The 14,194-nt window shown below is 38.1% G+C and overlaps 2 protein-coding genes and 1 long non-coding RNA gene across 4 annotated transcripts in view; 2 read left to right on the forward strand and 1 right to left on the reverse strand.

Annotated features, from left to right (window-relative positions):
- POLG2 (DNA polymerase gamma 2, accessory subunit) overlaps window positions 1–4,736 on the forward strand; it is a 7,128-nt gene extending 2,392 nt beyond the window's left edge. The window contains exons 3-7 of the mRNA XM_031556385.1: window positions 1,227–1,400; window positions 1,877–2,017; window positions 3,013–3,093; window positions 3,691–3,811; window positions 4,670–4,736. Coding sequence (XP_031412245.1) covers window positions 1,227–1,400; window positions 1,877–2,017; window positions 3,013–3,093; window positions 3,691–3,795 — 501 coding nt within the window. The 3' untranslated portion in view covers window positions 3,796–3,811; window positions 4,670–4,736. The remainder of the gene's footprint in view (window positions 1–1,226; window positions 1,401–1,876; window positions 2,018–3,012; window positions 3,094–3,690; window positions 3,812–4,669) is intronic.
- MILR1 (mast cell immunoglobulin like receptor 1) lies at window positions 4,370–10,956 on the reverse strand. Of its 2 annotated transcripts, none has more exons than XM_010721520.3 (9): window positions 10,534–10,956; window positions 9,479–9,523; window positions 8,360–8,647; window positions 7,660–7,944; window positions 7,031–7,144; window positions 6,544–6,633; window positions 5,979–6,038; window positions 5,604–5,660; window positions 4,370–4,739 (listed from the first exon to the last, which is right to left on the reverse strand). In XM_010721520.3, the coding sequence occupies exons 1-9, from the start codon at window positions 10,649–10,651 to the stop codon at window positions 4,714–4,716; spliced, it is 1,083 nt and encodes a 360-aa protein (XP_010719822.1). In that variant the 5' UTR covers window positions 10,652–10,956; the 3' UTR covers window positions 4,370–4,713. The 2 variants fall into 2 exon arrangements, with proteins under 2 accessions (XP_010719822.1, XP_010719823.1); XM_010721521.3 differs by lacking the exon at window positions 10,534–10,956 and adding an exon at window positions 9,614–10,096.
- LOC104913806 lies at window positions 5,668–14,153 on the forward strand. The gene is made up of 4 exons (XR_795626.3): window positions 5,668–5,844; window positions 7,254–7,426; window positions 8,546–8,666; window positions 13,618–14,153. It is a non-coding gene; the product is annotated as an uncharacterized LOC104913806 (long non-coding RNA).
- The last annotated feature ends 41 nt before the right edge of the window (window positions 14,154–14,194 follow it).

Consider the following 14,194-nt stretch of genomic DNA (forward strand, 5'->3'; position numbering starts at 1 on the left):
ACGGTGCGGCTCTGCAAGAAGTGCCGGGCAGCGTGGGAGCGCTTCGTGAGAGCCTCCTGCCCGGTACGAACAGCGGCACGGCGGCGCTCCGCAAGGCTCGGGCAGCCCAGGCCGTTCGCAGCTGCCTTCAGGGGAACTCGTTCTCCGGTTGTGGCAGCGCGCTGGGAGGGTCTCATTGCTGCCATCTGTACTCGGGAAGCTGAGCAGCAGTGTGCGCTTTATACTTTGCCCTGCGGTGAGGGCGTAGGCTGCTGAAATCACAGTACCTGCAGGTACGGGCTGTGAGCTGCTGAGCTCATGTCTACAGAACGCAAAATATAGCTTGATGCTATAAGAATAAGCAGTATGTAGCAATGGGGTCTTAAATCATTGTTACTGCCTTCGTTTACTCTTGTGGATAAAATAATGCACTGTATTCGTTTCTACTATAAAATACCTTGTGGCTGCTGCAATTACTTGTCTGTCTTCTGGCAGGTGCTTTAGCACAGTATGTTAGCTGCTTAGAATTTGTGAACAAGAGACTGCCCTGTGGCCTTGCTGAAGTTGGAGTATGTTTTCACTCCATTCCCGAAAGTGAACATCACAACGAAAAACTTAGAAGGTAGACTAATAAAGAGTGATAAATCCCCTTTCATACCTAAACACGTATGCATAGTTGTTTCAACTTGGATTACTCTTGAAAACCATTTCTTGCTTCTTTCCTGTTGTTTTTGAAGGAGTTAACTTGCTGACCTTGCTATTGTTTAAAGAATAGGCGAAAGGACTACATCGTTACTTACATGGTTTAGCTCTCCCAGAACTGCAGGACAGTGGCTCGATTATTGGTTACGTCAGAGACTGCAATGGTGGAGAAAGGTAACAGTGGTGTAATATGGGCAATCCTGACCCACTCCTTTGTTTTTTCACAGAGAAATAGGCACCCTGATAGATTTTTTGATACGTTGCCAATTCTTGTAACTGAAATACACACATTCCTTGCAAGAAACTGAAAAATTACTTAAGATCATGACAAAGCCATGAAGTGGTTTGTGATACGCTTGTAGAAAGGCAAAGGTTTAGAGATAAAAGTATTGTGAAACAATTGAAGTGATTTGGGTTTCAATTTATGAAAAAAGAAAAAAAGATTGCTGTGAACCATAAGCTTCTGTTTGACATCAGAGATGTGGTTTTTGTAGTTAATTTAGCATTCACAATAGTGGAATACCTCTTATATCTTTGATTTTCAGTTTGCGGTGGGCCCATCCAACTTCAGCAGCAGTGACTTTCAGGATGAAGAAGGAAGGCGGGGATTTAATTTGCATTATGACTTTCCTTGGGGGAAGGAAACAATAGAAACATTGAAAAACCTTGGTGACACTGAACTGCTACAGATGTATCCAGGGGATGGATCGAAATTGCTGGTAAGCATTACCTTACTGCATGGAGAATCTTTTATGATAAAGATGAGAGAAACGTTTATGATTCTATGATTTGCTGATCCAATTGTTTGTTGTGTGACTTTCTTTTTCTTTTCTGGTAAAACCAGAATAATTGATACGCTGCTATCAGACCTTCATTGGCAGATGTTATTTTCAAAAGGAGATAAAATAGTGATGCTATGTTGTTTATGCATGGAGTTAATTCTTTGAAGATAGCAGTGAGCTATATTGTTCTTCTCTTTGTTACAAACTAATTGAGTCACTGTTACATGTTAAGGTTGCCAGTAATTTTAAAATGCAGCTGATTGTAAGATGGGTCTGAATATAAGAAGGGTGCTTGAGCTCAGTGCCTCCTTATACATTTAAAATAAATAAAATCCCTTCTGCAGCAGTCTTTCAGGTATCCACCCCATCATGGTTGGTTGGTGGCTTTTGTAATTTATTTTTTTCCTCACCAGGGCCGGGATGGAAGGAAGAATGTTCTTCCTCATGTTCTGTCTGTGAGTGGAAATCTGGACCAAGGAGCATTAGCTTATCTCTTTGATTCTCTCCAGCTGGCTGAGAATCCTCTGACAACAAAGAAAAATTCACAGAGAAAGGTAACTAGTGAAAGGGAGAATGGATGATGGAGGGAAGGGATGTGCTTAAGTGCTGGGCCTGAATGCCAAAAATCACTTCCCAGGTCAACAGAGATCAATGTGCTTGTGAAAGCAAGCAGCAAAGTGCTTTTGTTGTCTGAGAGCATTGTGTTGAGTGCAAACCTAATAATCCATAGAGAAGGTGATAAATTCAATCATCTCTTTCTTCCATGTCTCTGTCCCCTGTTCCCTTCCCCAAGGGATGCAGGCAGAACAGTTTTCAGTACTAGCAGTAGACTGGGCCTGTGGGACTACTTCTGTAGTCCTTTTTACCCACATAAACAATTTTCTCTCATTCAGAGATCACTTTTCCTCTCATACCTTCTCTCCAGTGATTAGTAAGCTTTTGCCATGTAAGTGGTGCTGTTGGGAGGAATTGGAACATACTTGTTTTGAGAGGGAGAGAAAATGCTGGGGGAAATTGTCTCTTCAAGCAGAGTTTGGGGGGTTCCAAGAGCAGAAAGGCTGGGTTACGGGTAGCAGTGAGGCATTTTCCCTCGATGACCATCATTAATCCTACTTTTACTGATGTTTTCTGGAGTTACAGTGCTAGCATTCACACAATGCTTGCTAAGCAAACAGGTGTTTGTCTTTAAGAATAAGCAGTAGGCTGGATAGCTGGATAGTAACTGTCTAGTGTCTCTTTGACCTCTTTAGTCCTACTAAAGCTCTGCTAGCAAATCTTCATCTCTCCTCCTCTGGGACTCAGACAGAATGGTAACTTACATTGTGATTACCTAGCTGGCATATGTATTAAGTATCTGAAATATGGCTTGCTTTTTTCTAGTTCAGGATTTTGAGCTGTAAGAAAAATTCAGTGTGTTTAGAACCTTTAGGATCAAAGCTGCTTCATTTCAGTGACAAATCTTCAAATGACTGTATAACATTCTGTAGTTCTGTTTCAGTGTTCATACTAACCGTATTCAGTAATCTCTTGCTTTTTGTGAAATTATTAGGTACTTAAACTTCATCCTTGTTTAACACCTATCAAAGTGGCTTTGGATGTAGGGAAGGGCCCAACAACAGAGCTGCGGCAGGTATGTTGTGAGAACAGGTTTGTTCTCATATATTGTGTTAACTTCCCATGTGACTTTCAACTGAAAGTCAGGCACTGCCTATGTTGGTGAAAGTCATGCTGCTATTTCAATTCTGAGATTCATGTTTGCACATATTCCATAATGCTTCCTCCACAGTGAGCTTGTGAGTCATGGCTGAAGAAGTACAGTGAGGAAGCAGATGCCATCTTTGCTTTAGCACACTACTTTAGTACTGTTAGTAAGTTTGAATTTGTTTCATGAAAAAAAAAAAAATAGAATAAACAACAAAATCCCTTTCAGGTTCTTAATCTTTCATAGTTATCCTAACTTATGGATTTCATCTTCGGACTTCAAGGTTTTTTTTTTTTTTAACTGAAGTCAGTCAGTAAGCCAGTCACCTCAGAAGGGAAGAAACTTAAGCTGATGTGTTTTTTAAATAATAGTTGAGATTTAATTGCTAAACAGCTTTCCACTCTGAGATCATTTCGGCCAGTAAATTAACACCAACTAGGAACGCTAATATTGCAAGTAACAGAGTTCGATTTGTTTCTAGATTCTCAAAATTGTTCTTTTTACTTTTTTCTTAAATAAATACAGGTTTGTCAAGGATTGTTCAATGAACTATCAGAAAATAGAATTGCTGTATGGCCAGGTTATCTTGAAACCACACAGGTATCTCTGGAGCAGCTTTACACAAAGTAAGGAGAAACATCTTTTAGTAAGTTAATGTTCAAAGGTGAAGGGTGATTTTCTGTGAATTAGCAAAAATGTGCTTTTTTCAGTAAGAAGTTATTGAGTGCAGTAACCACATGAATAAAGGCATGTGGTCTGACTATAAACTCAGATTCTATTGATTTTTATTAGAAGGAGCAATGCCTGTTCATTTTAAGAATTGAATGAAACATTAGCCTTTCACACTGTTTCCAGGGTTGTTGTTTGAATCGTGAGATCTTTTTTAGAAACTCTCCTATGAAAGTAAATTTCTTAAGATGAGTCATAAACTTGCAAAACTGTCCTGTCTTCCTCTTTTTTTGCATCTGGACCAGTTCTGTATTCTATTCTTAAGTACTGCTTCAGCTGGCACACTTTGCCTAGTTCTGAACTTAAAAGTTCTTTGAGTCTGAATGATGTATGTGCAGGAATTATTTAAGCAAATAAAAACCAGTATTCCACTTGAACTCTTCCTACATGATTTGTGTATCAGCAGTACATTTTGAGCTCATATTCATCAGTCATGAGCATATTGATGAATAAGTTCTTTTCCACAGAGAAAATGTGCATGAAAAACAGATATAATGATTGGTTCATGTACAGTAGTCTTCAAAGTCTGGCTATTAAATAACAGAATAATCACTTGTATAAAAATACTCTTATAATAGGTCATTAAATAACAATTAATGCACTAAAGTAATATAATAACTTAAAGAAATGCAGTCAGGAGAGCAAGGAATGTAAGAAAATGAGTGTCTTGGCACTGTGCATTGTAGCCAAAATAAATTCATTCAGGTTATGATACATAACTTATCTGAAATTTCATACATCAAAAGCAGTAATGGATGTGATCTTTTCTTTGCAGGTATGATGAGATGAGTGTTCTCTTCATGGTTTTGATAAGTGATTCTACTCTGGAGAATGGAGTGGTCCAGCTGAGAAGCAGAGACACTACCATGAAGGAAATGATGCACATTTCTAGGTTGAAAGACTTTTTAACTAAGTATATAGCATCGGCTAAAAATGTATGAACTTAAATATATCTAATAAAAGTGACTTTTGTAAGTGTCTGTGCCTGAAATGATTTCAATGGTCACAGATTTAGCCATTTTGCAAAGAGTTCTGCTAAAACTTAATAATGTATCCCTTTTCTGTCAAATCTATGTCTCCCAGGTTACCTGGAAAAGAAGAGAGACAGACTTGTCCCTCTGCAGCAGGGCTAACCATATTGTCTTTCTTGTCTTCAATTTTACTCTCTTTCTTTGGTTTTACTTCAGTCTGAGAACTGAGAAACTGCTGTGGTTACCACTGGGTAACAGCAGATAGAAAAGTCAGATATGGAACTTCTAGCATGTGCCTTGGAGGACAACGAAGTTGAAATAACTTCTTGTAATGACTAAAGACTTTTTGATTAATTTATGCTCTTATACAATCAGTTTTTATTTCAGGAATAATGTTTAAATGCACAGGAGATTTGCTCTTATCCTGACAGTGACTCCACTGTACTTTTGATTAAAAATAAAAAAGGACAAGAAATTGTTGTTTATTTAACAGGATTGCTATTTGTTCCTTTGTAATTGCAATCTACCTGTTAGACATTTTGTATTATAACCATAGTATTACTTAAGGATTCTTCTTAGTAGTAGACAACTAACTATGTGATCTGTTAAGTAAATTTAGGCTAGGCAGTCAGTATCTAAACATCATCTCTGAGCAGATGTGGTGGTACTTACAAATATGTGAGAACTGAAAGATTCTTTATAGATATGTAATAGAGTTAATCACACAGGCCATGTTACCTTGTGCTCCATCTCTGATGAGGACCTTTGAATAGATTGTAGCACACGATCTGTTCTCTGTGAAAAGAGTAAAATAATTCATGGTTTTTGTTTTTTGTTTTTTTTAGTAAAGACACAGCAGAAGAATTAATAACCATCAGCAACTTGGTTGCTAGTAACATCTCCTGCATGGTTCCAAAATTAAGCTGTGGAATCTTTCCCCCTCTAGCTTAGATAAAGTTATATTCATATATTTCCCATGGTAAGTTAGCAGTTTCAGAATGTAACTGCTACTGGTCACCTCTACTCTCTGCTGTTCCAACCCTAATCTTCCCCTCCACCCCGAACACATTGGTGCACATCAGATATTCCGCTGCTACAAAATAAGGTTTTCACCTTGTTCATCTCTTCTTATAACAGAGAGGTTGACGTATTCTTCTTCTGGTTGAACTGGCTCTGGATTAAAGATGAACAGTGGTTAACTCAGTTACAAATGATTGAACTTTGAACAGAATGCAGGAGCTATGTTTTGTTTTGCTGCAGCTTGCTTGTAGCCTGTTTTTAGTTCTTAATTAATGGCCACTGCACCTCAGGTTTACTTATTCTCCTCTAGTTTTCTTTTCCTCTGTTCCTATCCTCACAATAGGTTACCAAATGCAGTTCTCCATTTTATTTCCGTTCGTGGTAGATTTTGATATGGAACTTTAGTACATTTAACTACCTGTGGGTTTGGCTGCATGGCAGACAGTGCCCAATAGGTGGATGCTGAGTTGTGTCTGCCATGGCATGGTCAGTAGGAGTACTAATATCTCACTTAGCAGGTGTTCCCTTCTGCTGTTTCTGCAGTGTGCGAGGGAATTAGTCCATACTAGCTGTGCACGGTACAAGAGCATTCTTGTACTTTGTACAAACTCCTGCATATTTAAGTTTTGTGGCTACGTGGAGAGTGACGTGAACTTGCCAATCTCTGCGTATGTGATGCGGTCTTCTGACTCTTCTACTTTCTCTATTGAAGTATGGCCAGTTGAGGACATAGGACGTTTACATTTTTCTGCAAAAAAACAAAACAAAACAAAAGCCAACTATGTGCATGTATCAATTTATCTTAGAGGTGGTTTAGCAGTTTCGTATTATTTTTGAATACTTATTGATCATGAAAACAACATCTTTCCTTAACAGAGGCATTTTTAATGGACTTTATTTACTAGAAATAAAGAACACCCATTTCCTTTCAGTATTTGTCTTGGTTTAGCCATTTCTTTGCTTCCCTCATTTTATGTCTGCCATTGAAATGGCACTGAATGTTTTTACACCAGGCTGCTTAAAAGAAGAGTTAACAACCTCCTAAAATGCCAAGACCATAACTTGTAGCATGTTTGCACACTAGAATATACTGAAGACATAAATCTGTCCCTCCAGAAAATGAAACAGACGTTCAAATAACTCACTTGCTTTATATGAAGGGATTATGAAAAATGGAATTGCCAGAGCAAGTCCTATTGCTAACAGTAGTAAGATCAATCCAAGGGAAATGATCAGGGGTTGAGAATTGCTTCTCTCTTCTAAAAAAAAAAGAAAAGAAAAGAAAAAAAAGTGATTATGTAAGGAAATGTTATTTTGTATTCGAAGTATTTTCTGCCAGCTAAAATCACAACCTTGCATTTCTTTCAGCTTTTGGTTTAGCTGTGGTTAGCAGAACTACTGCAAATTGCACACAACCACCACAGCTGAAGGAGGGGAGGATGCTGCTGTCAATGACCCTCTCTTTCATAGAGATCAGAGAGAAAAGGGAAATTAGGATCGCTCCAAGGCAGAGCAGAGTGGACCAGGGATCTCTTCTAAAAGTGAGTCTTTTACACTCATCCTCAGAATCACTTCTACTATTACTATCTAGGTTGCATGTTATTGTCTTTTTGCATTAATTTAAAAGTAACTCAGTTTTTAGAATTACTATTGAAGTAATTATACTTTGAGCATTACATTGCAGGAATAATGTTTCTGGTTAATAGTTGCATTCATAGTATATTCTGTCCTTGGTTGTTTATTGGCAGTAGTACACTGTGTGATACGTGCATACCTGCTAATGTGAAATTGAAACTGTTGCTGTATTTTGTATTATTGCGAAGGCGATTTTCAGCTTTGCATTTATACATTCCAAAGTCACTAGAGGATTTGATAAGTACAGAAATCACTGCTGCTTCCCTGTTCTGCATCTTCACCGGAGCTTGGATGCTCTGTTTGTCTTTGAAGAATGTGTATGTGATAGGGAGAGAGCCTTTCTCTGAGAGACAAGACAAGGTCACGTTTTGACCTTTCTTTGCTTGAGAATTGGGTGAGCTCAGCACTGGTTTGGAAACTGGCTCTGTAAAAAACAACAGCAACAAAAAGAACCTGAAAAGATTTCAGCACTGATTACAGGACAAACTCCGAAGCAAGACTGAATTAAGCAGCAACATTAGAGAAAGAGATGCCTATAAAGGATGAAATATTCAGTGGGGCATACCAAAATAGCACTGCTGACTTCTGAGGGAATGATAGCAGTTCACAGTAGTTATGTTCAGCTCCAGTTCAGCTTCAGTTGTTCAGCATCAACAAGGAGGGATATTTTTACTGGATCAGGTTTGCCAAAGCCCCGTCCAACCTGACTTTTAACATTTCCAATGATGGGGGATTCTCTGGGCAACCTTTTCCAATGCTTCACCACCTTTCTTGTGAAAGATTTCCTCCTTATATCCAGTAAAATAAAATGTGCTGAAAATTAATACAGCAAGACATACCTTTAAGTGTGAAGTTGAGACTTCTGCTGTATTTTTCACCATTGGAGATTTCATTCTCAGCTTTGCACTTGTATTCACCCACATCGCTGGCAGAATTGATAGTTAAGTTAAACAAAGCTGGATTCAAGTCTGTCCTATTTAAAGCAGACACCTTCTGACTGTGTTTAAATAGTGTATATCTGACAGGAGGAGATCCAGAGTCTGAGTGGCAAGAGAGGCTTACATTCTGGTTCATCACTACGTCCAAAGTACCATGAAGAGGTGTGAGCCTGGGGTTGGAGAGGATCTCTGGAAAGAAGAAACTTGTGTGAGTTCACCTGTCATTCCACAAATCCCCCAGGTTATTCCAAAGCATGCTGACGTTTAGGCTATGCTTAATTCTATTGAAATAGATGTTTATTTTTTCTTACATTTCCTACTTTCAATAACAGGCGCCACAACTTTGCATTTTTCGTTATCAGTGTGGAATTTCAAACGCTTGATGGAAAATGCATGCCTTCATATACAAGAGAGCACATGCACACAAAGCCAACAGATGAACCAAAGAAAAACTTTTGAACTACAGCAACATCTAAAATAATTAAAGAATAAAAGAGAAATATTACAGGGTGTTGATTGTAGGAGAAAGTAATTTTATAAGCTAGTAAAGAGGTAGCATGTGCACCTAAAAGTGACAACAGTATTTTGTCTGTGACCATGCGTAAACAGGCAGACTTAATCTCACATAAGATGTCTGAACTTTTATCTTTGACTTTTAAATAGAAGCAATTGGAGCTTTGTATCAAATTGTTTTGCTTTTATGAGATAACATTAATGTGTATCTAAGAATAACTTTCCTTGTCTTTTCATATAAATTGGTAATAAATCAGTCTGAGATAAATTCCAACTATTCTAGAGGGAGAAAGACATCTTGATATCTTCAAGCAATTTTGAATGTACATAGAAGTGTACATTAGTAAAGATGAAGTTAGCTTCATGTACAAGCATGCAAAGCATCTCATGCAGCTGAGGCAAAAGATTTAGTCTTACATGAAGGCTCTTGTCACTTCAAATACCTTCCCCATTTTTTGTTGATTTCAGCCCATGTCCCAAAACTGAAAAAAAAAAAAAAGAGCCTACCTCTGCAGTCTGCAGTCGCATTCTGAATCTGCTGAGATGTTTGAGCTGGAAGAAGAGGAGAAAACTTTAGGACAGGAAATGGTGCTTCTTATTTAGAAATATTTGTAATATGTGTGAAGAATGTCCTTGGCTTACAGTAAGAAAACAGCAAAAGTGTGAAAAAAAACATTTTTTTTTTTCCAAAATGAAGCTGGTACGAGGTAGCTGTTGGAGTTGCACTTAAGGGATCTTAGAGGAGTGGCTCTAGCAGTTGAGGAAGTCCTAAATATGGAAATAGCACTGATCTTTGCTGTTGATATTTGCATAAAGATTTATGTTCAGACTATGATGGTCATCTTAGAGTTGTGCACAGAAGAAAAAGAAGAAAAGGGAAAGGAAGAGCAGTTTGGAATATAACTGGATGTTAAAGTAGAGTTGTTCTTAGATGTAACTAACGTAATCAACTTTTTCATGTTTGAGAGCTGTGTAATAGAACTGTGCTTCCATGTAGTATACAAGAATATATTATTATAAATTGTTTTAGTATTGTTCTTACAAAAGAATGAGATCACCAATTCATATCTCACAGTCACACATTTGCTAGAGAGAATGCAAGAGATCTTCTGGTAGCATATGACTGAGACTAAGGGAGGATGTGGTTTCTATTTTTTATCGGTGCTCCCATATTAAAAAAAAAAAAAAAAAGACAAAAAATAGTACTTAGTTCATGGGACTTTTAAGATGATAAGAAATATTCCTGGAGAACTAGCCCATTAAGAAAACATTTTGACCAAATTTAAAATATTAAGCTATGAGGAAGTAAGATCTCACACTAAGAGGTACAGATCTCATCACAAACTTGAGGTTGATATCACTGCACAACAGATTGATGACTAATTTGATCATCTAATCACTAATACAAAGCTGCTACTTTAAACTTTCAGCAAGTAGGTCTTCACAATTCATCATCCTTTGCCTCTGGACACAGTAAATCTTTAGCTAATGTTCCATGGCATAAACTAGTGTTTTGTTTTGGTCAGTTCTATTAGTATAGGTGAAAAAGCCATTGCTTTTACCTCTCCATGAGTCTGTCCTTTGATTCTTCTTTCGTTGATATCCTTTTGGGCTTGAGACCCAATGGTCAGAACTGAGAATCTGGACATTAGGAAATATTAGTTGCAAACTCATAGGCATCCCTGAATTGTTAAAATCTCCAGGTTACATTCAGCAGAGCAGTGTCTCAGTTGCTCTGCTGTTCTCTGTGTTCCTAACAGTCATGCTGCCCATGTATATGTATAGGTGGTGCCTTTGGAAGAGCTCCAGGCCCTGCCCATGTGAAAAAGAAACTAGAAATGCAGCTAATGTCTTAAAGTGCTATTGTGTATCTTGTCTTATTTCTCATCAACTCTCCCATCTCTGGAGGCAACAAGCCTGGTATGCTGCAACATAAAAAATTTCCTCACAACTTCCTTCTTCTTCTTTTTCTTAAAAATATTTAATTTCCTTTAAGTCAATCTTCATCCCTGCATGCATTTCTTATGTGGAAATGATGACAATTAACCACAAGAGAAGTATTTATTTTGCAGCTGGCAGGAAGCACGTGTAGAAATGCAGATGTCGAGAGAGGAACTGGGAGCATTTGTGCATTTTCCTGTTGCGGCAAGCTGTTCTTCATCCCAGAACAGCAGCACAGCCCTTAAGACAGGAGGGTGGTGGAGAAGGAGAGGTGTGCAGGAGGCAGTGTGGTGTTGCATACTTCTCTCTTGGGGGCAGTGGGTGCGTGGGTGAGGCGGTGGGCAGCTGCTTTGCACAGCTCCCAGCACTCGGGATGTGTTTCCCAGACTCAAATGGTTTGGTTTTGCTCTTTTTTTCCAAAGGAGGAGTTTCATTTGGTGCGTGTCTGTTACTGACAACCTGTCCGTGCCCTTTCAAAGAAAGAAGTTTAGTTGTCTTCAGGGTGTCCCGTGCACAGCCTTCATCTGAGAGCTCGGTTGCTCCCCTCACCAAGTACCATCAGGGCATCTGGAATCTATCTCATAGTTCAGTGCATCTATGTCTTCACAAGTTTTGTTTTATTTTCTCTTAAAATTTGAGTTTAGGACTTGAAATGGGAGCAAACATATTTCTTTTGGCATATGCCAATCATTGCAACTGTGCATGTAGGAGGATGGGAAAGAACTTCCATTTAACTATCCGATCCCTGTGCTTACCTGTTTCATCTCCTTAAATACATGTTTCCTTTTCAGCTCCTGTAATCACCTTGCAGGGTGCAAATGCAGTCACTTTTTACATAAGATCTTTGAAGCATTGTGACAGGACACAGTAGCTGGGCCTTACTGATGAGGTTTGTGTAAAAGCCAGACTGCAATTGCTGGGATAACACTAGGGGCAGTAATGATGTGTTGGTTAGAAAAGGAGACTTCAGATGAAGTTCTAAATGGAAATGATTAGGTTATGTTGATAATAAAGAGTCTTCCAGTAAAGAATAATAATAATAATAATAAAATAATGTGACTACTTCTACTTGTGAATGAAAATAATATGAGATAACATTATGTATGAAGACTGTGCACCCTTCACGCTGTATCAGTATTATTGTAGGTTTCCAGGGAAATCTGCATCTTTCAGTGGAATTATAAATGTTATTCTCAGTTGTAGTTTCTTATCCTGAGAGGTTCTCCACTCTGGAAGAGATTCTGGTACTGTAGATGTCTGCAGAGGGCTTTGCTAGGAATCACCATATGCATACATACATACATATATCATATGCATGCTGCTGGAAAAGAGAATCTTGGAGAGTTGTTACCAGGGACTGTGTTCATCATGTAGATAAACAAGTGAAACTAACATCTCTGAAAGAAGGAATTTCTTTCCTTTTTTTTTTTTTTAGTTTCTTTTCAATGACACCAGATTGGTTAGGAAGAATTGATCCAAATAGTAATAATAGGCTACTGTTGTATTTAGAAGAAACATTGCAATGTGAAATCTTCAGCAGTATTCCCTCACTACCAGCTTTCTGGTTCCTGCAATTACTTTTCCACATCTGTTTATATTGCCCTTTGGAGGAGGTGTTGGATATCAGTAATTAAAAGAAAAGCTTCAGGGGGAAACGGTGGTTTAATTGGAAAAAAATGGGAGGAGGAAAAACGTACTTTGATTTCGCTTGTGGGCCTCTCCCAGTAGATGGCACTGTTATGAAATGTAATGGTCTGAGAAGCACAGATTTACAGCTACACAATTTTTAAAATAAATTATAGAATTTCTAGATGTCTGAAAATAAGTCACCTTCTTTAACATTCTTTGTAAATATTCACATCTATGATTTTTTAAATTATTTATTCTTCTCTGGGGAGATGTAAGGAGGCTTTTTAAGTAAAGACAAATGATACAAATGTCTCACGCTCAAGAGAAGACAATATACCCTAAAAATATAGGTAGAACAAAATCAATTTGTTCCCAGTTCCCCAGGGAGCTGACTAGATGTGTGAAAACAGCAACATTCGTTGTAATTCCATTAACTCTGAGCATGTTGAAACAGGAAGTGTTAACAGAGCAAAATAGTTCACAGCTGCAAGGAACCACGGTGTCAGGAACAGCAATTAGAAATCAGAGCAACTTTTTCTACTATTGATTTGGTTACTGGAAGTTTCTTTTGACATCAGTAAAGATGGATTTGGATCTCAGACATTTGGTGATGCATTTCTGTAGCAATTAATTGCTTTTAAGGTAGATTCAGTGCGCTGAAATTATGTGGAACAAGCTTCAGTGGCCCCACAATGTTGTGCTTTTATTCAGCATTTCATCCTTATGGAAATAGGTTTTGACTTGGATTTTAGGCAAAGCTCTGCTCAGGGGTCAGAGCTTTTTAGGAATTGATATATTTAACCAAATAGCAAAGGACCCAGCCAGCAGAAACAGCAATTAGGAATTCCCGGATGAGCACAGTTTTAATACCTAAGGGTTTGATTTATTGGTCTTTAGATTAAATTAAAAAAATTCAGTAGGTGTCAAAGGAATTGTGTCTAACTCTTTGGTCTATTTCAGAAATTGTGTTGCATTTTTTTTATCAGTCCCTCTTTTCCCACAAATACAATAAGGGACTGAAAAGAGTTCTTTAAGTTATGTATACTTGAATAATTTTCTATTCTTGCTTATTTCAGAAGAACATATCCTGAGAGATTACAGTAAGGTCATTGGCACAGCTACATGTAAGATTATATACTTTATGTCCACATGATCTCCAGTTTAACAATGGAAGATGGTCTCAAGCCTTTCTTACCCCTTTGGAATGGTTTTCTCTCAAGTTTCATAGTATTTTGTGTTAAATTTCTGCAGTTGTCCTTTACCTCTCAGATTTTGGCCAATACCTGTTAGATTTTTCTCTCCAGGGTAATGCTAAGGTTTTATTAAGAATATGACAGTCTAATTATACTGAGAGGTCTTCTGAACATCCTTGATTTGTGGCGTCTGAACTGCCTTGGATTTGTGCACCGTTAAGCTGTACTGCTGATCCTAAAAGCTGATCTTTCAGCTTCAGTCTGAAACTGCCCTGCTTCTGAGCTCAGTCATGTTGGATCAGTCTGACAAATATTGGCTTCCACCCATTTCTCTTTCCCTCTTTGTGGCTTTGTCCCCTGGTGGGAAAGAGTGCTATGGTTTTACTGAGCTTTCCATGTCATGCTGAATTCTTTTACACAGCAAGGGGGAAATCTTCCTTCCTTTTTTTATTTTTTTTTC

The sequence above is a fragment of the Meleagris gallopavo genome, chromosome 20 (assembly GCF_000146605.3).
Source record: "Meleagris gallopavo isolate NT-WF06-2002-E0010 breed Aviagen turkey brand Nicholas breeding stock chromosome 20, Turkey_5.1, whole genome shotgun sequence".
Taxonomy (NCBI): domain Eukaryota; kingdom Metazoa; phylum Chordata; class Aves; order Galliformes; family Phasianidae; genus Meleagris; species Meleagris gallopavo.

Excerpts from the sequence above, each read along its gene's own strand:
- MILR1 (XM_010721520.3), bottom strand. The coding sequence starts at position 10,651 with ATGCCTATGAGTTTGCAACTAATATTTCCTAATGTCCAGATTCTCAGT. Across the intron at positions 7,945-8,359 it reads TCTCAACTTCACACTTAAAG|AGCCAGTTTCCAAACCAGTG; the intron begins GTATGTCTTGCT and ends TGTTTTTTACAG. Across the intron at positions 6,039-6,543 it reads CATCACATACGCAGAGATTG|AGCCAGTTCAACCAGAAGAA; the intron begins GCAAGTTCACGT and ends TCTTTAATCCAG.